General features: G+C 41.0%; 2 protein-coding genes across 2 annotated transcripts in view; one reads left to right on the top strand and one right to left on the bottom strand.

The window, feature by feature from the left end:
• agps (alkylglycerone phosphate synthase) overlaps positions 1-9,839 on the top strand; it is a 28,886-nt gene extending 19,047 nt beyond the window's left edge. The window contains exons 15-20 of the mRNA XM_026144708.1: positions 535-604; positions 1,553-1,614; positions 2,355-2,444; positions 3,876-3,975; positions 4,154-4,211; positions 7,906-9,839. Coding sequence (XP_026000493.1) covers positions 535-604; positions 1,553-1,614; positions 2,355-2,444; positions 3,876-3,975; positions 4,154-4,211; positions 7,906-8,027 — 502 coding nt within the window. The 3' untranslated portion in view covers positions 8,028-9,839. The remainder of the gene's footprint in view (positions 1-534; positions 605-1,552; positions 1,615-2,354; positions 2,445-3,875; positions 3,976-4,153; positions 4,212-7,905) is intronic.
• Positions 9,840-12,100: 2,261 nt separating this feature from the next.
• pde11a (phosphodiesterase 11a) overlaps positions 12,101-26,292 on the bottom strand; it is a 53,786-nt gene continuing 39,594 nt past the window's right edge. The window contains exons 14-20 of the mRNA XM_026145039.1: positions 26,129-26,219; positions 20,860-20,960; positions 20,585-20,662; positions 20,425-20,488; positions 20,056-20,130; positions 19,113-19,196; positions 12,101-14,923 (exon numbers count right to left, since the gene is read on the bottom strand). Of these exons, the coding sequence (XP_026000824.1) occupies positions 14,690-14,923; positions 19,113-19,196; positions 20,056-20,130; positions 20,425-20,488; positions 20,585-20,662; positions 20,860-20,960; positions 26,129-26,219 (727 nt within the window). The 3' untranslated portion in view covers positions 12,101-14,689. The remainder of the gene's footprint in view (positions 14,924-19,112; positions 19,197-20,055; positions 20,131-20,424; positions 20,489-20,584; positions 20,663-20,859; positions 20,961-26,128; positions 26,220-26,292) is intronic.

Below are 26,292 nucleotides of genomic sequence, written 5' to 3'. Positions count from 1 at the left end.
CAGTATTTGATTGTACATGCCATACATTATATTCATTAAGTCTTATTTGACACCATTGTAGCATTTCATGTTTGCTTCTATTTTAGGATCTTGCTGAGGTTCAAACAATGGTTTTGTGATAGAAAGGGGTTAAGCCATACCAGCCAAAACCTGTCAGATGCAACATAGTCTTAATAATTGCATTATTTTCATTAAATGGCCATCACCCATCAGCTCAAGTGCCGGTGATGGATTGCTTAGGTGTGGTGAGGAACGTTTCCTGCAGTGATGGGAAACAGGAAGAAGGGTGAAAATCAATATAGTGATTTTCTAATGAGCTTGGCCTGATTAGTTTGGATGGTAGATGAAAATGTGATTACCCACCGCAGGTGATAGATGTGTGGCTGACCTATGGCGATGCAAGGAGCATAGCGCCATTGATCTGTACATTGTTGCACTGACAGCCTCCAAGACAGCGGTTGTGAGAGGGAGCAGCCGGAGCAACAAAGCTGAAGAAAAGATCTGTTAAATATTAACCCTGATGTCTCCTCGCAGGGGCCTGGCAGCTGGAGAGGACAATGGGCAGAGGGGCTACATGTTGACCTTTGTCATCGCTTACCTCCGGGTGGGTCACTTCTCTGGCTTTTTCCCTGCCTGAGCTGATGGGCAGGTGGGGCAGGCAGGGAGATTGCAATTTGACAGCAGAGAGGATAGCGAGCAGCAATGAAAGCAGCGGAATATGACCTCGGGAGGGCTTTGATTTGATCTGGTCGCAGTTGTTGTCAAGGCATTGAACAGCAGTAGAAGAGCACAGTAAATGCAGACAGAATGACAATAGAAAGTTGACTCAGGTCATCCCTGTTAGAAACCTTTCTGATAATCATCAACAAGCAGGGTGTTTAAATATACTTAAGCAGGTCATCAACAGCTTTCTGCTTTTTAGTTTTTAGTTTTTTTTTATCTCAGTTGTCAAAAGTCCTTCCTCAGTGGCTCCATATTGTAGATGTTTACACATTCGCCCAACAAGCAATAATCCCGATTTCAATCCCAGGAGGAGCCACAAACCCTTTTGGGGTTGCATCGGAAAGGGCATCCAGAATTTAAAGCCCTTTTCAATAAAGCAACAGCTTCTATTCAAAAATGCCTTTTTGCAATACAGGTCTGAAAATGTCTCGTTGAGATGTCTACTAGTACTACTAGTTATTTATGTAGTCATTCTTTATATTCTAGTTTTATGATAGTGGTTTGTTCTGTTGAATGTAAGCCGGTGGTAAAACATCACAAAAAAGCCCAAGATAATGTCTTTGTTTTATCGGTACAGAGAAGAGAAGCTGCTTTCATTTCTCTTTTTTTCCTTTAAAAAAGAAAGTTGTGCATTGCCTTTAAAAAAAAAAAAATCGATCGAATGTCACCCAGCTCATAAAAATAAGAAGCTGTGGTTTCAAAATAAGATCACAAGCTTGGAGGATTTCTGCATACGCTTGATTTACAGGGTTACCACAGTTCTCATAAAATGTGCTGAATCACATTAACATATAAGCCTGCTTATATATGTGCATTTCATTCCAACCAGGACTTGGGAATGGACTACTATGTGATTGGCGAGTCCTTTGAAACCTCTGTGCCTTGGGACAGGTAAATACATTGATTCACTCGCCTCCTGCAGAGTCTGCCCTGAGCGTCCTAATCCTGTTTTTCCCTTCCTTTCGTTTATTTCTCCTTGCCTCTGTCTTTCACATTCACCTTCATGCCTGCCTTCTCCCCTCATTAAATGACCCTGCGTTGGTGGAGCTTTTCCTCCTCAGCATACAAACGTACCACTACTGACATACTCACACACCCACACACATACATAGAGGGGAGAGGTGTGTGAGTGTCCTCTGTATGTGTACCATGTACTATGAGTCACAGGCTCATCTCACACCCATGTACTGTGATCTGCATTTTCTACATGTTTTCATTGTCCTGCTTTCTCACACAACAAACAGGAGCACATGCAGGCTCCTTGTTGTGTAACATGCCTGATGGGGAGAGACCAAGAGATCAGGCAGTGAGGCGAGCATATGTGCCTGGCTCATTACCCAGCCTCCTCCCCATCCTCCACACTCCACGCACGACTGCAGATGCTTAGGACTGGCGGCCATTTCCACACCAGTGGGAATCTCTCCCACAATGGTCTTCATGTTAGTCAGTCTGGTCTCTACCTCCTGCCTGGTCTCTTGCCTTTCTTTAATGTTTTTGGTCTGTCTTTCTTTTATTATTTATATTTTTGCAGTGCTTGGTTTTAAATACACATTGTTGTCATGTTTTAAACACACAAATATCAGCTTAAACTCCTATTAATTTTCTTGTCTTTTCTTTCTTTCTTTTTTTAGGGTTTTGGACATTTGCAGAAATGTAAAAGCGCGCATTGTGCGAGAGTGTAAAGACAAAGGAGTTCAGTTTCCACCATTATCCACATGCAGGTAATATTTAAAAACAGTTTCCAAAAGACTGAGCCTGTACAAGCGCTCTGCCAGTCTCCTCACCATATTTTAATGTTTAACACTAGTGCAGAAACGACACCTACAGTATAGATTTCATATTGTTCTTCCCATGAAAAGAACACAACAATGCACTGTGTGTTCTAATTTGTCCAAAGGCTATTAAAAATATGACACTCTCAATCAGGTCACACATATGTAACGAGCTCAGGTAACTTATTAAACAAGCAGGGCAGTGTAGTTTTTAGCAAATGATACTCAAGGATTAAATGGTTTTCTTGTTGGATGCTATTTTAAACTGAGGAATAAGATGTAGTTGTTTGTCACAGTTTGTAACAGTTTTTGAATTGTTTAAATTTTACAAATATAAATGCTTGTGAAAAAAATAATAAACATCATGCTGTGATAAAATATCATCACATCAATCCTTTAAATGACATCTATACACAAATAATCAAGAGCATTCCCCAAATGAAATATTTTGAAGAAGTCGGTCCAAATTAGAAACAAATGAAAAGCAAAGAAAAAATAGAATGACTATCAGTTGCTAACTTTTATTGTTTGACAGCAAATGGCATTCAATCCTAAAGATACATTTCAGTTATAACCTTGGAAGTACTGAGGTGCATACCAAGTGTGACCCCTGTTGAGTTTGCAAGAGCCACGGAGACAATGCGGTCGGACGTTGTGACAGACAGACGGCGAGCTGGTTGAGGAGCACCAGGCTGCTGCTCACAGATTGCGGAAAGATTAGGCCTCAGCCTGATTATGCTACAGCCATTCATTTCCCGGCTGCAGTCTGTCACATGATTGATTTGTCCATTTAACCTCCAGAACAGTGAGTGTGCCAGGTGATGGGCCATGTCAAATGAACAAGGGCCCAGCACCCTGCTCCTCCAGAGGGAGCAAGGCCAGAGAGAGAACATGTAAACGGGAAAAGCAGCATTATATTCTCAACACAAAGGTTGTTACACAATATGTTCGAAAACCTGAGCGTAAGCTGCATTTAGTGGTGTGGGGAAAACACAAATATTATGATGTCAGTTGAATCACCCTGCCTGCATCATACCTGAGGAGTAAATGTGGCTCAGATGATTCAGTAAAAGGATTTGATCGCCATTTATTATGTGATAATGTTGTGTTATTAAAGGCGATAGTGCTTCCACGCTGCCTCCGCTTTCTGCTAACCATGAATGGAATTGAGGTCAGAGGTTCGCTGGGGAAAACCAAACCTCCCACTGCACTTTGTCTTCCGATTCCAATAGAAAAGAATCATTTATTGTATGTAAAATGGAGCAACTTGTCAAAAAACTCCTCCTTCACATGCATGTAAATTGGATTTTCTGAGAGACGGTGGAAAGAGAAAGATTAAGGTTTTTTCCGCTCGTTTGAACGTGTTTCTTTTTCGTGCAGGGTGACTCAGACGTATGATGCCGGTGCCTGTGTCTACTTTTACTTTGCCTTCAACTACAGAGGACTCAGTGATCCAGTGCATGTGTATGAACAAGTGGAGGTAGATCCAGTTTTATTTTTCTGCACATTATGCCAAAAACTGTTAAATAAAATTAGAGCAAATTGCATCTGATGTGATAACATGTTGAAACGCCAACACCCATCAGAACAGATGTCAGAATATAACATTATATAATGTATAAACTGAGTGTTGTTTTGTTTTTTTCCCCTCTTCACAGCATGCAGCTAGAGAGGAGATCCTTGCCAATGGAGGGAGCTTGTCACATCACCATGGAGGTACCCAGAGCTGAGAATTTTGTGCTTAAAATGTAGAGCCTGTTTTCACAAACTGCAGAAAGCAAGTGCATATAAATCACCAAAAAAGCACAGTGATGTTATATTTGGAGATTCTCATGTTTCAGTTGGCCAGGGAAAAAAAAAAGTTTTGTACTGAATTGCGATGACAGCATGGCGAGCCTACCCGGCGTGCTCTTCCACGCTGGCAGCCAGTCGTGCTGTAAATGTGCATTTGGTCGTGGATCTTTCATCGCTTCCTTCACATTTCCAAAATCTGTTCCCACAGCTCAGATGAATGACTCTGACTCGGCTATTTGTTCATTTCAGCAGTGACCAAATGAAACGTGAGCAGGGGAGGGCGGCGAAACAACTCTCCTGGCCCCATCAGGGCTAACCGAAACGGCTGCCTTATCTATATTGCCATCCGCCTCGCTGTTTTCATACATCACTTGAGGCTATTCATCACACCTGTCAAAAACAGTATGTAGTGAATCAGCTGCGATATTAAATCACAATTTTTCCTGAAGGCGGGGACGGGTTCAAAATTAAAAGATTGCTAATAAAAAGGAGGCAGCGGGCCGGGGTAAATGATGCCACCGTTATCGCCGGCTGTACACTGACCTCCAAACGGTGGCCCGGCCACCCCGAGCGGCACGGGGAGGTGACGCTGGGGAGAGGGGGGTGGGATATTGATGCAGCTACCGTGTGCGAGGCCCATTCTGTAATTGTGATTAATAACAGCGGGGCTCGCTATCTGGGTGCAGACAGGACGGTTTGTCTGCCCACAATCAGCGCTTGACAAATGGAGCTAGTTTCCCTGGGTTTTGTGTATCAAACAAAACAGATGTAGTCAAGGATGGTGAGGTGGGAGGCCAGTGGAGAAAATATACATTTTTGTGGCCCTGTATTTACAGCAGGTCAGCACGGTGCTGCGTGGGCATACGAAAGGGAATCTCTGCATGCAGAGCGCTTCGACCCCTTTCACTACAGGACGTAATACTCACCTAACAGCACTGTGTGTCAGCTGCTGTCCAGGGGAAAACCATTTTTCATGAAAAAGGAGTCAGTTTTAACAAACTGGCTTTAAAAAACCCCCAAAACAAACATGTTAAATGTTTAAATATTGGCCAGTGCTTAAAGACAGAACACCAGGAGAAATGTCCTCTTTAACTAGGTCACCAGTGTCGCAGCAGTGAAGAGTTGTCGGAACATCCATCACCAGGAGAATCATCCATCTATCAACCCTGCACCGCAACTCCTCAACCAATACTCCAGCTTGGTCATATCAGAGGAATGCATGGCCACTGCCTTACCCTGTCTGTCATGTCCTGACCCCCATTTGTTAGAGAAACCCCAGGAGAGCGAGAGCGGGGTGTGGAAGCGGATGAGCCTCAACCCAGCTTCTCTCTTCTTCTCCAAATGAAGGCCATTCGAGGGTGCCCAGCGTCTTCACCTCACCTTGCGGCTTTCTTTTTCTTTTCTTTTTTTTGCGGAGATTCTCTCTCACCTGCTCCCCACACTGCACTTCCACTCAGGTCACTGCTCTCAGGAGGTAAAAAGAATGACCTGATTTGGTGAAGTTCCGCGTTTGCCATTCGCCCTGAACTTCCCCGGGCTTTTCCACATGGGAGAAATGTCAGTTGTTTGATTTTTGAGAAGGAGGGGGGGATTTTCTAAAATAGCTACCTGCACTTCTTTGCATGTCTCAGCTGCACACACCAAGCCTGGTGAGATTGATTGCAATAGCAAGCAAAAAAGAGAGAATATGACAAGATAGATGTGTAAATTATCACAGTGATGGAGGCAATGATGCAGTCCCAGCACCTTCTGTTTTCTCTCCTATTCCTGAGAGGAGGGTGGGATGGAGGTGGAACGAGGGGAAAGAAGTGGGGAGGAGGTGGTGGTGGTAGAGAGCTTGGTACTTTCTTAGTTATTGGGTAGCAGCTGATTGGTCCCCTTGTCCCCATCTGGAGGTTTGTGTGGTATCAGAGTCCCCAGTGACCCCGCTCTCTGCCCTGTTTTGTCAGGAGACGGGCCTCACTAGCCTCATGGCTTATCCCCATCTGGGTTTCCTGGCCAAACTCTGATAACATAGCGTTGTAACATGTCAGGGTGGCCCCTTTTTCTCATCTTGCCCTGGGAGCACGGGGGGGGGTAGAGGCTGGAGAGAATCGTGTGGATTGGGAAAGGAAGGCATGTGAAGACACGTTTTTGGGGGGGTTTTTTTTGGTTTTTCATTTCGTTTTTTTTCCTTTTGGCCTTTATAATCTTATCTAAACTGATTACACTGCTGGTTTCACATGTTTACACAGAGAGCAGCACCTGTTCTGAGCTGCTCTGTTCTCAAGTCTATCTTTTTTTTGCGTGGGTGGGTTGTAGATATCGAGTATTTCTTTTAAAGTGACACGACGTCAAAAGTTAAAATTTACTTACTTCCTCTTTGCTGGACTGTTATTAAAAGACGACTTTTTCCAAGAATGAAGCAGCTTTCCTTTCCCGGATTTTTAGTTATTAGTATCACACTCTGATAATGACTACTTGCTCTTTTTGAACTGATTTTGCAGGGATTAAAGCTAAAACAGTGACCGAAATGATCATTCTCACTGCTATTATCTCACATTTTTCAGTGTTTTACACTGAAAAATGTGAAAGTTGCCTGTCAGCTTCCCAAATCCCACATTATCCCCCCAAAAAGTTGCACTGATAGAAAACAGAGAGAAGGTGAAAGCTTCTCATGTATCATTTATTATTTAAGTACTTGGTTAGGCCATAAAAGGCAACGTTAAACTTGAAATTAGATCAATTTTCGTGACTGTGCCGAAAAACATTTGACATGAACCTAAATCTACATATTTGGGGTTTCTTGGGTCTACTGACCAGTTGAGTAAGTCAGTGTTGTTAGTCCCCAGTAGCACCACTCTTTTCCTCCTCTTATTGCCAAATACAAAAATATAAATTAGTGCTTTAATTTGGTTACATTTGCTGTTAAATTCTTCTGTTTGAAAAGTTGCCGGCTCCACTCTGCGGGACCCTGTCAGGTCCAAATGCTTTGGAGAATGTCGAACTGGACAGCTGGTAAAGTAATGGGCGCTCTCACTGGGCTTCATGCCGAAGGCAGTCTCACTCCTCAGGTTGGGGGGTTTGGACGACGATGATGAGAGGCCGCGAGGAGCGGCTGAAAGCCAAACTCCCGCTGACAGAGTGCCATTGTGTTGGTGCTCCACGGCTGGCTGTGGCACCCTAATGATGATCGGGCCAGTGTTGGGGCATAGAGTGACGTTCGGGACAACGGAGCACAAAACCCTCGCGGGTCAGCTGGAGGAGTGCGGCCGTTGGCACAATGAGACAGAAAACGCTCCCGTGACTATGGACAGGGGGGGGATTGGAGGGGAGCGGTGGCTCAAAAAGTGAGGGAGCCGGGGACGGCCCGCTCCAGCCGCCAGCCGGCCCCTCCTCTGGGAACACACAGAGCCTAATGAGTTTGATAGTCTGCTGAGCTCCATAAATCATGCCATGCAAAACATTTCTCCTCTCTGAATAAAAGCATTTATCACCCTCTGTTTATTCACTCACTCTCACAAGATTGATTGGCTCCCAGCAGCCTGCTGAGCAATCAGCCGTGCCGATTCCTCTATTTCTCCCCCTCAGTCGTCTTCCTTGGTTTTTTTATTTATTTCTCTCCTCTGTCATTCAGTGGGGAAACTTCGGAAGGAGTGGATGAGAGAGACCATCTCCAGCGTCGGCATGGGGATGCTCAGGTCTGTCAAGGACTACGTGGACCCAAATAACATCTTCGGCAACAGAAACCTCCTCTAATTAAATAATTCTGTCCATCTTTAGCTAACCTTTTTGTTTTGTTTTCTGAAAGCATCTTGTGCATTTTTGATTAATAGATACTAAATGTGATTTCAAAACGGACACAGATCTTTGTCATCTACATCAAAAGTGTCATCCGGTGCCATTTAACGATTCACCCAGGCTTTTTCTTGCTTTGACTTTGTATTGCACTTAATCTGCTGTAACAATCATTGTCGTCCATGTTGAAGCTCATTTTTACTCGTGTCACGGTCTCATCCTCCTAAGCCACAACTGTGATGCAACAAAAACCTTCATTTTTCATCACATTTTCTTTTGTTAAACTGCTAAAAATCCTTGCCAACATTAGCAGAAACAATTTGTCTACATGATCCTGTCTTGTGTGTGTGTGTGTGTGTGTGTGTGTGTGTGTGTGTGTGTGTGTGTGTGTGTATGAGTGTATGCAATTGAGTGATTGGCATTTCTTTAGTGGTAACTTTCAGCTCAATGCGCTTTCTGAAGCTCTGTGCCTTTCTAAAGCTTTTGTCTGCCTACCCTTCTACTACACGTGTGTACATTGAAGTCCCTTTGTGAAGGTCATCAGTGTCTTCTGTTCATCTTTTCATGCCCTCCTGCCTTCTGTTGTACTGACCAATTGCCAAGAGACTTGTTTCTTGTGTATGCGTGTGTGTGTGTACCACTGGTGATGAACTTTTTCGAGTTAAATGGGACCTATTATGTTCATATCTAGCCCCACCTTTCTATTCTTGGACTCTGCTCGAGTAGCTTGGCACGATTCACAGGTCACAATAATCGTTATTTATCTTCTGCTGGACCTTTGCGTATCTCATCTCAGCTAGCTCTCTTCTAATTGGCTGCCAGTCACAAACAGTAGTGTTCAGCAGCAGGTGGGTGGGGTTGATGTTATGGCAACATTAACTACAATAATAAAACCATAATAGAAAATGATGAAAAAACATAATGGGTCCCCTCGAGTCTTTGTTCTGCACAACCAAAATTTCCCCACCCTTAGATAAACAGTATGAGGATAAAGACTGATGATTCCCAGTGTGTTTAGCGTTTGCACTGAAGGCATCAACCTTGCATGGTTTGTTGAGAGAGTGGGGGGAGGGGAAAAAGCCATTTCCATTATGACCACGTTTGCAGTGTAGGGCCTCTGGATTCTGGTGCTCACGTTGTACCAAAGACTCAACTCATCAGATCATGCGAGCATACTGTACATGTGTTTAATGTTATGGCAACTTACTGCAAAGTTAAACTGTATTTTTTAATTAGCATATGCAAAGATAACCATCTGAAGAGCTCTAAAATGTAAATATGTGTGACTGTTACACCTGCTAAAACTTTGTATTAAAACACAAGTCCATGTTTCACTTTTTTTTTTCTTCCTGCCATGTAGTTGGATCATTTGTGTTCACCCCAAAATTCTTCAGCTCGTCAAACAGTTGAATAGTGTATTGTATGAAAGGTTTTTGGATCGGACCCTGTAATGTACTACATTTTGATACTGGACTTTTTGCTCTCAAGTTGAAGTAAGGTCTACCTTTCCATTGTTAACTATGTGTCATGTTTTCCAGGATCCCTGTGTGCTTTAAGGTCAAAAGAAATCCCCCAAAAGTAAAAAGATTTGTTCAGGACCCCGCCCCCAAACTCTTATCTGACCTTCTACCCTCTTGTGTCAAAAATATGCGAGAGCTTGTTTTTGAATGTTATGGCTGTACCCTTTTTGGTCAATTTTTCCACTTCTCTTAACAACATAGTAACTTCTAAGTATGTTTTGTCAATGCTGTTTGTGCAATAAATTAAAGTAAAACTTCCCAGTTGTGAATTCTTTATTATTTTCTTTGGCTTTTTGTATGCACTCCACATTGTTGCGAGAGCATAAAACTTTTTCCTCATACATCATCTTAAATTTAGCCCTTCAGTTCTTGTCTTTATTTATACTGTCAGGCTGTTAGGAAGGTCAACGAGAGCCTGAGAGCAGCTTTTTTTTGTTTGCTCAGCCTTTACCTGCACCATGCGGAGCTCAAGGTAAAACAGCAGAGCTTAACAGAGCCTGTCTTTTGCTTCCTGGCAGGCTTTTATTTTATTTTTTTTTATTTTCTACGCACAGGCTCATTTGGGAGTCATCTTCACCCACACAGCCACCCACACACACTGCTGGCTGACGTCAGCACCACCAAGATCAACAGCAATCGAGCTCAGACTTGAACTGTGAAATGCGCTGCAGCTTTCACAGTCTAACAGTCTAATGCTCAGAATTATGTGTGAATAGATATATCAGATAAAAGACACAAGGGATCCATAATTAAATTTAGGACTGACGGTCATATTTCCCGATATGATTAGATTGATATATTTTGCAGGTAATTACTATCTTTTCACTAATATCTTTACATCTTTGTAACCTGACCAGTCTAATGTTTGTTGTGCAATTTCCACTCTTTACAAATTCAAAGATTTCTCAATGAAACGCCCTATCTACTGAATTTCATTGAGAGATACAGTTTGTGTGCAAGGATGCATTTGTCCACATGAGGTCAGTACTGCACTGAAGAAATCAGATGTAAAACGGGAGACAGTGTCCATGGTGAGGAAAATTTTAATAAGCATCTCTGATGGACTATTTGGTACTGTGCAAAAGTCTTGGGCTGCCTCTTGTTTTCTTGAATTCTTTTGAAAGTCAATATTCAGTAACGTCTTCAAGCAACATAAAGAAGTCCAGACGCTTTTTTCTTTCCAAGCTTCTTAGACTACCACTGATAGTGTTTTTCTATCTAGGTATTGGAAGAGTCTTTGGGATTGTTGTCAAACTGAAAAATGACGCCACTGCCCATCAGAAGCTCCAGAAAGTTGATTCTGTTTATCTGGACATTGCGTTTTCAGTGGGAGAAACTTTTGATCAACCATCCAAGTCTCTGCGTTTTCATCTGAAAATGCAGCATCCAGATAAACAGTATCAACAGTATCTGTACGAGTGAGCATCTATCAATACAGGCCAATCAGATGCTTTTCTGATGTTATTGCATAATGGATCAAAACCTTTTTTTGTGTGTGTTCATAATTTCATCAAAAGACGCCAAGGTCACTGGCTGAAATAAAGCCACAAACCATGACAGAGACTCCCACCTTTCCATTTACACCATTTCTGTTGATGCTTTAATCAACATTAAAGCTCAACTAATGGGCCAGATACAGATCATGTTTCAGGTCATGATTTCTTTGTATTTCTTAAGGATATGACTTTCAGACACTGTTCATTTTCTGTAGATGTTTTTTAAGGCCTGTCATTTCCTCTTTTTTCCTCCACTTGTTTTTTTTTTAAGGGCACACTCCACACCATGCTGAGATATGCAAACTTTTCAGCTAATAGCTCTTTGAGAATCACCTTGTTGAGGCAAAAATACAGTGTTGTGTCTGTCAGACTGTTATCGTTGACATTTTTTTTAGATTTACTAAAGAAGTGGGAGCAAATTATGTGTTTTTGTGCCTAAAGATACAATTTAAAATGAGTTCTTTGCTAAGTTGTCTGCTATCTGTAGACACAACACTTGTTCATCCCTCGAGTTAGGTGCTTCTTTTACACTTAGATGATTCATAGGTCAGATTTAAGTGGTTTTTGGTTTTGCAAACAAAAAAAACATACAGTCAGGTATAAAAACTGGACTGAAAATGTGTGAAAAAGCAGCCAGTCTCCAAAGAAAAGCTTTGAAAGACCTTCAAAAAATCTGGAAAACTACTGCTCAAGACTACTTTAAGAAGTTACAGGAAATTCTGACTCCTTGGAAGCAAGATATAAAGAAATGAGACATGGCTTTGGCACAGAACTGTAAAAATGCACCATTAAAATGAAAGGTCAGTTAAAATCTCGTTGAATTATTGATTATTAAAAAGGCTATCTAACAATGAAATATAGTTTGTGAGCCTTGTATGTAGTAACAGGTAATAATTTACATAGAAGCAGCGTTTTACTGTTTGTTTGTTTTTAAATAAATGCATAAAATAAAATGCATACTTGACAGCAGCGCAGCTTCAAAATGGATCACCACAATCAGAGTCAGAGCAAACCAGAGCACGTGTAGCAGCAGTTTTTATTTAAACTCTCAACAGAAACATCGCTCATTTGCCTTTCCATGCCTTAGTTTTCTTTCAGTTTAGCCTGCCGTGAATAAATCCAGAGTCCAAACTGGGAGAAAGTAGAAACACAAAAAGCACGTTACACTGCGGGAAAAAATGAGTAGAAGTTGGCCCTGCACGGAGACCTAATTGGAAAATAGAACAGTGATATTCATACGTAAATCACATAACATGATGCAATAGAATTTAAGTCATGCATTTCCCATGAGATCAAATGTTTACTGATGAAAGTACGAGGTATTTCTTGGCTCACTTATTTGCTACATCCTTAGCAAGTGGTTGAATTTAATACTGCATAAAGACATGCGATTTCTTTAAAAAGAACAAAACAAACAAACAAAGAAAAAACAAACAATCTGGCTGACTTCAGTTTAGCTCTTCAACTAAAATACAGAGCACACAGATCCATGCCACACAATGTGCACAGTCACGTTGTAAAACTCCAATTAACAAAAGCTACAACACAATTCATAAGGCAAACCCCCACCCCAAAATAACACTTATTATAATTGTTTGATAATTTAAATAATGTCCAATTTAAAGCCTAATTTAGAAATGGCGTCATCACATAGTTTGTCCATAGGGTGGCTCCAACTCCAAAGCTCTCAGGACTGTGCAGGAGCACAAGAGTATACATCTCAGCTGGGTATAGACTGTATATAAAAGATAGATGGGGAAGCCAATGTGGAAGTTCTTTAAATAACCAGCAGGGGGCAGCACTGACTGTCAAAAGAGCTGCAGTTGTATATATATTTACAGGAAAAATGCCCTGGGCTCCCTTGCTCTTTAAGCTCAGCATATACTTCCCTGATTATTTTAGTATTTTAATTAAAATTATCATTAGAATTTGAAAGTAAGTGAGTCACATGTTGTTAGCCGATGACTGTGTGGTGTCTCTCAGTTTCAAAGTCAGATCTTCTTCTTCTTCATTTCACTAAAACAATACGTTTAAGACTTAAGTCGCACATTAGTTTACTAACTGAAGGGTGGCTTAACGAAGGCTCTGTCCATCCTTTATATACAGTCTAACCGTGGAGTCAAGTGGGGTCGTGATAGTAAGTTTTTTGCTATTTTATGAAATATTTAGTGATGTTAAAAATGAATATATAACTGACATTTAACTAACATATTATGTTTCAATATCTTCAAAGAATATCACCCAATATATAGGTACTGAAAGTTTTTACTTTCTCATTTAAGTCCCAACAATATATTAATGACTGGGCTCTAATTGAAACAAAAGTTTGTGACTACAAGTGATATGTCATTGTCTCAGGAATTTTTTTAAATAAAATGCAGTATACAGCTGGTAGCATTTGTGAAGTTTAGAAAAGGCCAGAAATTAGATTGAAACGTTTTACATTTTAGGAAATACCCTTAACTGCTAGACAATAAACAATGAGAAACAGCAATGCTATCTGCTTCCACGTGTTTGCAGTCTCTATGCTATCTAAGCTCTGATCACCTGCCTGTTCAACAGATAACCACAAGAGTGGTAAGGATCTTCCTTTCAAACTGATTGGCTATAAGCAAAAAAGGGCAGCTCTTCAAATGTCCAACAATGGCTTTTGATATTAAAGAATATTTTATTTTTAGGTAACAGCTGCGAGTGTTAAATTAGTAGATGTTAAGATTTTTCCTGCAGAAGTTAATATAATATCAGAACAGCTTCATCAAGGCACGTTTGTGTGTGTGTGCGCGCGTATGTAAGTTTGTATGTGATAAGTCAGGCCCTGCATTTATAAAACTAGGCAAATATATATTTAAGTTTATGGGGGTCAAGATGTTAATTGCAGTCACTGGTTTTTACAAATTATGGCAAAAAAAAAATACAGCGTGGTTTGACACACTATCTAAGAACCTCAGCACGGAGGCCATGCATGTTTCATTAGGATCCTAAAACAAGGCACAGGAAAAGAGGGAGTGGGAATTCAATTTGCATTGCAAGCACTGTCACAGGTCCTTGTTGTTCCTGCACCCCGTTGGCCTTCAGAAAGTCTACAGCCACATTACAATCCTTACTCTTTTCAATAACTCGGTAGCCTATTTACAGATTTACAAATAATAATAATAATAATCTGTTACCCTGGACAAAAAGAATGACCAACAAGAGGGTGCCAAAAGCAAAACAAACCACAGCAGAGACAAATATTCCTCCCCTATATTCTCCACGACTGTGCTGAAAATCTGTACACTGCCGTGGAATTGTTGGTGTTAGCTCACTGGCTGACATGTTGACACAGTGGTTTGAGTTTCCTTTCTGACGTGGCGTCATCGGCTGATTTGTAGTTGCTCTGACAAGCTTGCCAAACACAGTTCTGTCACCCTTCAGCACAGGGAATCTGAAGGCAGCAGAAAAACCTCTATGATAGCGCCACACTCAAGTCTGAAGCTCATCCCTAGTAGCAAAAAGCGAACAGGAGCAGAGCCCATGAATCTCTGCATGCACTGCACTTCCTCCTTTGCAAACTGCATTTTGGAGGAAATAAGCCTAGGAAATCAGCTCAGAAGCTCGGCAGCAGAAGCTAACTAGCTGCTTTAGATGGTGATCCGTCAGCACTGCCACTGCAGCAGGGTGTGCTGCCAGTTTTGGCCACAGTGCAGCCACTGGCTTCTGTGCTGTCACCACTGCAGGGGCTCGCGGGTGCAGAAACACTCTGGCCACGTTGTCTCTTCCTGTTCAGTTCCTCCCATTTGGCCCTGTTAGCTTTGATCATGTCAACCATCGGCTGAAGTTTGGGATTCAACTTGACCAGAGTCTAGAGAGAGAAAGAGGGGGGGAAAGGAATTAACACTTACAGTTGGCTACATGTGCTTACAACGGCAAGATACTGCTTAAAAACAAATGTTTTGAAATGCTACTTTTGCAGGGTTAAAGGGTTGACAGAAATAAATAAAGGATAAAACACCACAAGCAAAAAAAAAACAACCCAAAACACCCAAAAAGTTTTCGTAGTATACAGCCGGGACTGAGGAAAACTTCTTATTTTGCTTCCGCTTGTCTGGATTCAGGTCACAGGGGTAGCAGTCTAAGCTAAGAGAAACCCAAACATCTCTCTCCCCAGCCTCCTCCAGGCTATCCAGAGGGATGCATTCCCAAGGCATTCCCAAGCCAGCTGAGAGATATAATCTGTCCAGCATGTCTTCCTCATGGTCAGCAGCCTTCTGCCAACAGGACTCAGAGTCCCTCCCAAATGACTGACCTCCTCACCTTATCTCTAAGGGAGAGCCCAGTCACTCTTAGAAGAAAACTCATAGGGGGTATTTTTTATTTGTTTGTCTGTCTGTCTGTTTTTTTGAAGAGGAATGGATCTTATGGACGAAACAAGAAACACTGCATGCTGAAGTGATGATGCATTATTCCTTAAAGCATGGCTCTGCTTTTTTGTTTATTTTCCTCTTAATAGGACTGTAATTTCTGCAATATAGACTGGCAACTTGTCTAGCGTGTACCCTGCCTCATGTCCCATGACAGCTGGGACAGTCTCCACCCTCTAGCCATCCGCTCTTCATTTCCCCCTCATGAGGAATGAATGGCTGGATGGAGCATAATTTATTAAATCAACTACTCCCAAAGTCAAGCGTACTGCAGGCCACTTAAAAACCAGAAAATCCCACGCCCCCCCACTCTAAGCAAAATGCATAAGTGATGTATTTCCTTAAAGAGTTTTCCTTAAAACACATAAACAACACACGCTATTGGCTATAATATGCTAATGTTACACAGTCACTGGGACGCAAACTTCAATACAATAGCAATAATAATGAGTAATCTCACAAAATAACCGCTCCTATTCCCAGTTTCAATTAAGTTATTATATAAATAAATACGTTTATATAAATATTTAACTGTACATACGTGTGAGGAATGTCAAACTGGATTACTCCAGTACACATGCAGTACCTTCACAGCTCACCAGGGGCCCCTCAGCCCAATGTACTGAATGAATTGTCACCCTTTGCATTACAAAAAAACAAGTTCACATTAGGTCAAACCTTTACGTCAAACTACCGTAACTCTTGACCCGTCAATCAAAAAAGTTCTAATGGTTCCTGAAAGCAGCAACTCTATGCTTGTGATATTAGGGTCATTACAGTATAATCCCAGGCAGAGCACCACATTCAAAACTCAATAAGACAATTTAAAAAAACAGTGAAAACAACCCAAATGTCCAATAAAGTGTCTGTTTTCTGTCGAGCTCCGTCACTTACTCACTCACTCTCTCTTCCCAAGCAATTACTGTACTAACCGTAGCAACGCGCAGAGTCGCTGCTTTGAGGAAGCGTTGGAATTCTTAAAATAAGCAAATGGTTTTGGAGTTACAGATGTTTAAAAAATGCTGCAAAACACCCGTCTGATGTCAGCAACAGGTCAGGCTTCAGAGGGTTAAAACCCGAGGCTTAACCTTTTTTTAAATACAGTCTGTGTTTTAGCAAAAACTTTTTTTGGTACTTTTTTTCCTTTTTTAATAATCCAAACAAATATGAATTTACACAACAGAAGGCAAAAAAGCAAAATCGCACACATTGATGTATTGTTGCCAATATTTTTTGATACAGAATAACATTTTTTATTTAAGAGTAATGCTTTACAGCAGTTGCAGTACTTTGTTTTTGCACAACAGTGGGAACATTTTTTTTTTATCCAGATAGTTGAAATAGTATATACTTATTTATTTTTTAGGCTCAGACTGGGGCTAGAGAAGCTGCACATTATTCATCCACTGCATTACATGGGCAAACAAATGAAACAATACAGGGGGAGTAGCCGACTACAATAACAGCGACACACAGCCGGTTCATAGCTTCAGCCCATTAAATGGCTGGTTTCTAAAGATTAGAAGCACATGTATGACTGAGATTAGTTGCCTTTGTCATTTTTCTGCACTGAGCTGCTTGTGGCAATGTGGTCAAAGCTGTCACCCACTGTTTAATAAATTACCTGCAAGACAGAACTCTATTTTTCTAACATTGCCTACTGGATATCCAGGGCAGTCAGCCAGTGTAATTAGTTATTATTTCAATAATCTCTTTTTGATGCTGAACTTTAACAATTGAATATATGTCCAACTTACAAGGCAAGTTTTTTTTTAACATTCATATGGGAGTCATACAACAGCAGTGTTCCTTATGTCTGTTTCCTATTGTCAAGACAGGAGCGGCATCCACTGTAGGTAGGTAGATATTAACGTTTCACGTGTACAAACATATATGAATGTAACTGATGTAACTGGTAAATCAACTGGTTCTTTTAGTGCTTTTCTACTCTGAGCACTCAAAGCACTTATACACCATGGCTCATTCATTCATTGACACAGCACCTTTTTCTATGCTTAAGTGCTTCCCACCTATCATTCAGATAATGAATCTGAATGAATGTGAATGTGTATCACTCACAAACATTCACATGAAACAGAATTATCATATAAATGCGTTTTAATCCTTTTTCTCAAAGCAGTTGCATGCACCACATGCCTACATAACAGAGTTATTTTCACATTTTCTACAAAACCTGATGAGATTTGTCTCATCTGCAGGTTGAGAGAGGGGGCTTTTCTGGGGAAAAACATGTTCCCGCTTTCTACGCAGCAGAAAACCCTCTGTGGCATATCCTCACTGGTCTGCGCAGCTTCATTATTCCACTAAGGAAGACTCAGAAGAGAAGAGACTGTCATATGGTGGGGTAAGAAGAAGGGAAGGTTATATAATGGGGGGATTAATATTCCAGAAAATAGCGAGTCACCACCAGGAGAAGGAGATCAGCGAGATCACAAACGAGATCTCTTCCACCCACGGATAAAAACCCTGCTGCCTCTGAACTTCCTCTGTACTCCCCGTCGCAAGTTTAATTGGCAGCAGCGTGATCGTGAGCTCCATATCTGGATTCTCCAAACATCAGCTTTTTACACGAGCCAGTGTGAAGACAAACCCCCCACGCAGACGGCGCACAGCTTTGATGCTTTTTATCTACACTACCCTGGCAGTAACAATGGCGTAACCAGAGCCTGGCAAAGATTAGTCTGCTCGAACTTTTGACACTGATCCTGGGTTAATTTAGTAGATGCGAGGATGATCTATGGTTTGTTTTCTTCCCGTGACAACTAAGAGTAATATGTGCAATATGACAGTAAAAAGGAAGAGAGGTTGTGCTGTGTAGTCTCACAGTAGAAAAAGCAGAGGGAAAAGGCCCCGGTTCTATAAAACTGAATGATTTGTTTTATCCTCGACTCCTTTCACAACTCCTCTTCTGTCTGACTTTCATGAATTTAACTCCAGCACGTCTCATCTCTTAACAGACCTGATCTCACCAGTAAGTCAGCCTTTTTTCTTCCTCCCACACAGCCGCCGCTGCTGGTAGTGGGAGGGGCAGTGAGGCTCTGTTGATGTCATTCAGAAACACATGCACACGCGCATCACTGTACTAGCAAGGACACAGTATTAGCTTGATCCTAATATTTGCTCATGAGGGATCTAGAAATGAAATGAGATTTTCTTTCTTGCTTGCTTGCTTTTATTGAAATTTTTTGGTATTTAAAGAACCGAACGCATCAGTCCTTGCTAATTTCATTTGTGTGCGGCGAACAACGAAGAACACTGTCTTACTGAGACGTTTCAACCCGACTTACATCACAGCTTCATTCACGCACTCGACTACCTCTGAGCTTTCTCACACCCAGGAAGTGCACACTCACACTGCTATTCTCAAAAGAGCAGGATGCAACCTTGAAGTTGTTCCACAGCTTTCAATAAAAGAAAAAAAAAGTGTTTCTTTTTCAGTGAGAAATCTGTTGCTGCATAGAAAGTTGAATAGCTGTTGGTGACAGTTTCATTGCTGGCGTCAGTGGAGGACAATAACGGGCGAAGGACGGTGACTACTGATGTCAGAGGCGGATGTGTGACAAGCGGCACACAATGAAGGCCAGAGAGCGGCGGATCTTCAAGCGTTACCTCGTACAGCGGAGAGCAGATTCCATCAATCCATTCTAGCTGAAGCCCTGGCAACTCATCCTTCCTGTTTCGGTCAAAAATGGCCTGAAAGACAAAAGACAGAATTTATTTACATCTATATCAGTGCTCACACTAGACAAACAACGGTTACAAGTTAGCATCATGGTCCCTAAAGTGCTGCCGTTCTTGCTTTTGTAAAAGAAAATTCTCATTCAGCTCTCAAGACAGCTTTATAACTTTATTTTCCATTCCGCCTCATTCTCCTGCAGCCGGAATTTAAGAGCCTCCACCGAGGCTGTGCTTCAGAGATAGTTACTGGGATATGACTTAGAAGTTAATATTTAATTTCCAACACCCACACACAGAGCGGTAAAGGTTTGACACAAGCAGCAGACCTGAGGCTACTGAATTAGTTATTTCAGAGAGGAGGCAATGTGGCCTGGCTCGATTACTCAACAGCCATTAATTGTACGTGGAAAGCTGCCTGTTTTCCCCTTTTAAGGACTTCCAACATAATTCAAGCTCAAAAACCCCTCAGTCAAACAGACAGTGCTCTTTTGCTAATTAAAAAAAAGGAAACATATTTTCTTGTAAAGTCCCGATACACCAAAATAGCGTTAATGAATAAAAAGGTCACATTTTGCTCTAAATGCAACCGGGGGCAGTTCTTTTCTTTTTCTTCTCTCCTTTTTCTGTTTTTAAGAATTACTGCAAGTCTGTCCACAGTTTTCTTTTTGGCACAGCAGCAAGGCAGTGGAGCAGTCAAGCTGACCATATGCTTTTCTCACACTATGGGACGCAAGCTCTCGTGTTTCCTAAACAGCCACTATGTGCAGCGACTGCAGCGAAAATCTATCTTCAGCATCATCAGCTCTTAGAGGTCAGCAGAGGGGAGAGAAAGTGCAAAAAAAGCACAAAACCAGAGCTGGCTCGGTTTACTCACAGAGGGCGTGAGTTTCAGCTCCAGTCTTTCTCTGTCGCCCTGCTCAAAGAACTCGCTCGTCACCAGCTCAGCCACCTGAAGAGAGACAATTCAATAAGGTGCTAATTCAGTCAACTAAGTGATTAATCGCCAATTACGCCTCAAGTTATTATGTCTGTCAAAGAAAAGCAGCAGATTCCCACAATTTATATGCAGCGGCTAGTTAAACTTTTTTGCTTCAAAATGCTTTAAATGATGATTTGATTATGAATGCAGCGTATCTTTCTGCTGCTCAGCCATTTCAGCTCCACGTGAATGGATTTGAAATACATCCACACAAATGTCGCCTGTGTTACATATGAGCATGAGAGTTCACACTGTTTTTGTCACCTTTCGTGATATTTCCCAGGGCTTAGTGACAGCACCGAGATCACATGCTGTCATCATCATGGATCTGCGAAGACATATTTATTTTAAGAAGCATTAATAATCCCAAAAAATGTAACATAAAACCAAATTCAATCAGGAAGACAAAGACATACACGATTACCTGCACATGTCTCTATGTGCCTTCACATTCCAATTGTATTCTCCATTGCTGACCAGCTCAAAGAACATGTTTCTATTCCTGAATGAAAACAAGAAATCCTCATATGTACATGTAAATTACATAAATTCCACAAGGGGGCGATGTTACCTAAAAGAAACCCATAGTAAGCTGTGAACAGCTAGAGGCTCTGTAGCTGTCAGTGTGCTACACTGTCAGGGCTCTGTGGACATCTCACTAACAGTTTAATAAGCAGTGGTTTTTTTAGCGGTACATACTCAAAGTAAAGTGTGAGGTCTGTGGCCAGAATTGACTGTTTCAGCAGCTGCATGAGGTCGCTGTACTCTGTGGACGAGAGGTTGGAGAAGATATTGTGACCCTGTGGAGAGATACACAGAGACACCATAAAGAAAACATAAGCCACGTTTCTAAAAGCATACAAGTAGCCTGAAATGAATGATTACTGTCCCTGGACATTTTGGATAAGTACCATTCCTATGACCTGCTGTATAATTTTTAAGAGAAGCACAAACCTGTCGTCAGATATACAAACTAAAGCAGCTGACGTGATAGCAGTGTGGGATATCTTTACAAATGTATTACCCAATCCGTCCACTTAAATGTTTTTACCGCAATAACTATTAACATTTGATATTTAGTCCCAAAATTTCAACTTCAACTCATCTAGGCTTGCTCACATTTGGCCTTTAATAAAAGTTTGGGCTAAATTTTGTTACAATCTACGTGTTAAAATAAGCATTTGTCAACTAGAAAGGTGGCACAGAGATCAAGGAAACTACTGTCAGTGTTGAATTGGAAGCGTTTTTGTTTTGTTTTTTACAGTCAAAGTTCTAGTTGGTTCCCAGCCTCTTTTTTTTTTTAATTTAAAGATTCTTTTAAAAAGAAGAATTCCAGTAATAATGTATACTAATACTACTACTAATAATAATACTTTTACTAATTAGAGCAGGGCGATATGACCAAAAATATTTATCACGATATACATTTGAAAATTTGCGATAACGATATAACTGACGATATAATTGACACTAGACAAATGCTTTACAACTCCACAACTTTATTAGTGCAAAAAAACCCCATCAATGCATTTTGACTTAAACAAGCAGCTGCTTTTTATGTGCATTAAAGTTATATAAAAATTTAACAGTGCAAATGTAAATTCCTTGCTGACAGTTTAACCAAAAGGCATTTCCAGTGGAAATTCCTCAGCATAACCATGTATAATATCCACAAAACTTAAAAAGAGGTTATACACACACAATACGGCAATGTTATGTTGAAGCACAGTAGGTATCACTCCGCGAGGCTCCTGCCTACGATAGCCGTAATGCTGCGACAGTCCATCAAGCGGTGCAGCTTCGTAGCTTAGCAAAGTCGTACTAAAACATTTGACAGATTTTCGAGCGCCATGTACCACATAAAATCGTTTCGAGGTCAGTAAACACAACCAGAATTAATACATAAGGCACACGGGATTATAAGGGGCACTGTCGATTTTCAGAAAAATCAAAGGATTGATTTTAAGTGTGCTGTATTTTCCAAACAACACGGTAATAACGACGGCCCGCTAGGATGCTCTACCAAAAATAGTGCTTTGTTGTGTATCTGACTGATGAAAGCCAAACCAGTTCCACACCACTGAAGTTGCAGCATTTTTACAAACCAATTCTGGTTCATCCGTTTCATTCAACGATCCGCTTTCACTCTTCTCATTCTGTGTCACCGCCATGTGCATATGTAAACAAAGGCACTGCGCACGCACGTTTTACCCATATTCTATCACGATATTTCATTTTCCTATCGTTGCCCAAAGTTACACCGGTATTACCGTGAACGGTATGATATAGCCCAGCCCTATTACTAATAGGTACTAATTCATATGTGGGGAAGCATATACAGAGCATTTTGTGACCAGAGAGAGCTGATAAACTGAAACAAAAACCTTCAGTTCAATTTTACTTATATAGCTCCAGATATTATAGAGCATAGGTGTCAAACTTTGGCCCGCAGCCTAATTACATTTGGCCCGCGAAGCCATACCAAATTACTATTAGAGCTGGCCTACTGGTATTATACAGCTAATATATATATTGTTTAGTATTAAGCTTTGCTTGTTCCATATTCAGTTTTTCAGCAAAACGTGTTTGAGTCCATAAGAAAAGATTCATTCTTATATCTGGAGGAATAAATATATTTCAATAAATATTAACGTTAGCCCGCAACTTTGTTCCAGTTTTGAATTTTGGCCCACTGTGTATTTGAGTTTGACACCCCTGTTATAGAGAGATATCAAGTGTATCTCTCTATAACAGGGGTCAGCCCCATCAGCCCTTTGTGTCAGCACCACAAAGGGCTGATGGGAGAATTTTAAAAATCAGGGGGTGTTTGAAGGGAGTGTGCTTACTACACCTGGTATTCACCCCTGTTAGAACCATTAACACGCCTAAATATCTAACCAAATTGTCAGTTCATATGGAAATTAAAGCCATATAAAACTACACCACCATAAAACGTTTCTGTGTTATAGAGAGAAGAGAATGAGGGAATGTGCAGTCCTATGAAGTCTTCACAAATTTGACGTGTGAAAGAGTCATAAAAAGATCTTATTTGGACAATTAAGCCATAACAGTAGAACACATAGTTAGAATATAAGCGATCACATTATATCCACTCTCCTCTAACGGATGGTTTGCAATTAGCAGAGGTTTTTAAATGCTGATCGTCACCGTTTTCCCTTTCGCAACCTGAGCACTGAACTCTAAAAACTGTGCCAACATGCTTGTAATTCCTTTCATCAGCTCATGGGTTCCTATGAAATATTGAACTGCATAACATCAGTAACACAAAGGACATCTCTCATTCTGTCACAACTGGAGCAGATGAAGGAAGGAGGCGACTGAAATAGAATGACTAGCGGGATCTGAGAGATACAAAGGAAGCGAGTGACGTTTAAAAGTTTACAATTTTATTAATGGTTTGCGCGGGCTGGCGGATTGAATTTGAGCTCCAGCTTCGACTTGAATTAGCCCCGCTGTTCATTTATATGCTAATGAACTAAGGATAACAGTAGTTCAACCCCAGTATCAACACACACCATTATGATATTCCAAGCAAACATTTGTCAGCTTACTGTGTTGTCAGCACCACGATAATGAAGCCTGTGGAAACTACCGCTAAGCTTCGCCTCAGCTGCTCCCTCAAAACGCCTTCAATTACAACTTCACGGAATCCAGTCACCTGGTAAAATGTCTCTCTCAACCAATTACCACCGAATCAATCATCTCGGTAATTACATTGATTTGAGAGTAGCGTGAGCTATTTGTTTATTCGTTCACATGTAGCAGACAATCCACACCACTTGTCTGCCTCCAAGCACTGTGAGTACAAACTACCCCCCTCTCCCCAAACACACACACACACACACACACACACACACACACACACACTGTTTTCTTTTATGAAAAATTTAGCATTTATTCATTTGGGATGCCAGAGAGTTGAAGAGCCACATTAGGTGCACAGGAGTTTGACAGCAGGGAAACACGTGACTTCTGCGCAGTCATGGTAAAACGTAGATACTAGTCGTGTTACTTTAAGAGCATCCATCCTAAAGTCTGTGCTGGTTGGCTGACACCCTTACAGAGCCATACAAATTTTAGGCAAGCTTTCTTCTCGTCTCTATCCGGTCATTGAGTCTGACGTCACTAGCCGTATCTGGGCCTAAACTCCGCTGCAGGTCCATATATCAAACGATCACTATGGCATTACTGAGAGTTGAAAAACTGTCTAAAGTCTTTCATCTTTAATAAAATGATCAGCGTTCTGCTCTACCAGGTGTAACAATTGAGTTTAACATCCAGGCATCCATGAAAACGGAATTTATGACATTTAACCGAGTTAATAGTTAGCAGGAAGTTAGCTCGCTAGCTTCTATCTAAATACAATATAGCATGTCCTGACTGCGGGGTTTTGTAAACAAATTAAAATGTACAGCTCTGTTATCACTTCCAACATAAATGAAGACAGAAAACTAAACAGCAGTGACGTTTGTAGGGTTACTGAAGTTTGGCTAGCTGGTATATAATGATGTGCTACGTGACCGCTAGCGACACAGCTATGTTAGCATAATATAAACAAGCTAACTTTTTTTTCACTCGATAAAAGTTAACTTGAGTGTTCTCGGTGGTCAGGAACAAATGTAATCGCATGGCAGGATGCTGCAAAAGGACCAAACTTCAGCCAGGAGAACAACTGAGGTGGTTCTTTTCTGCATTTCCCAGCACCACTGTCTTTTACAGATGGCTATAGATGCTCACTGTTGGACCTCTGCACTGACTTCCTCCTTATGTGCAGAAAATCTGGATTTGGATTCATCACTCCATAAAATCTATTACCACTGATTTTTCAGTCTAGTTCTTGTGTAATTTGTTATACATCAGTCTTTTCTCCCTCTTTCCCATTTAAGAAGAATCACTTCTTGACAAAAACCCTTCCACTGAGACCATTTCTGATGAGGCTCCAGTGAACAGTAGATGGATCATCTGACGGGCCAGTTTCCTCAAATATATTAGGGACACACCATACTGAGATACCACACCATACTGAGATTGGACAACATTTAAGCTGATAGCACTTCTAAAATACTATTTATTAATACCATTTTATCTGTGGCAGTTTTTCATAGATTTGAGTAAACAAAGGATTTATTTTTACGTCAGATACTAGTAACAAAGTGCTTAAACGATTTAAAATTGCTTCTCTGCTAATCTGTCCATTATTGGTCAACACAACACTGGTTCATCCCTTGTGTGAGATGACTTTTTAATGCTTAATCATTCATAGATCAGTGTTAAGTGGCTTCAAAACAAAAAACATTCCTCTAAAAATATTCAGGTACAAGAACTGAACTGAAAATGAGTGGAAAAAGCAGCCAATGACCAAAGAAAAACATGTCTGGAGAGCTACTGCTCAAGACCACTTTAAAAAAAAAAAAATGTCTCTATTTGGAAGTAAAATATAAAGAAATGAGGGGTGGCACAAGAATTTTACACAGTAGTGTATTTACCAAAAAAAAGGTAATATCAGTCCTTTAAGGTCATAACTTTAACCTTCTATCACTCACTGTTCAACCTTCAGGATTAATAGGCATTGACATCTACTTCAGCAGGGAAACCATGAGTGTTACTAAAATTATTGCATTTAATTTTTGGACCTGGTGGTTCCAGGTTCCTGGTACTGTGCATGCTGCTGGCAGCTGGCATCAGTAATGAAATTAGTTTGACCATGTAAAATATCAGGGCAGTGAAAAAGATCTGCAGTGCAGATATTAACAGACTTTCAATATAATGAAAAGTAGCACAAATGTGAACATGCAATGCACTGAAATACAAGAGTGCTGCAAAAAATGTCTTTGTGAAGAGATTCTGAATGTTGGGTCTTTCTGAATGCTTTCTGTTTTGTCTGAGGTAGGCATTAGCAAACCGTTTATGGTAACTGCACTGCAGCAGATATAAGAACATAGCCCACCTCGCTCTGCAGGATCATGACAGCATGGTTGAAGTGGTGGTGCTCCAGTGTAGCAGAGGTCCCATAAAGCAGAGCGAGAGCTGAGCCCGTCCTGCCAAACACACACACACGCGCACGCATATTGGGATCAAAAACGAGGGATAACATAATCAGGATTCAACACA

The sequence above is a fragment of the Astatotilapia calliptera genome, chromosome 16 (genome assembly GCF_900246225.1).
Source record: "Astatotilapia calliptera chromosome 16, fAstCal1.2, whole genome shotgun sequence".
Classification (NCBI taxonomy): Eukaryota; Metazoa; Chordata; class Actinopteri; order Cichliformes; family Cichlidae; genus Astatotilapia; species Astatotilapia calliptera.
Note: the sequence above shows the minus strand (reverse complement) of the source record. Positions and strands in the feature narration are given on the sequence as shown.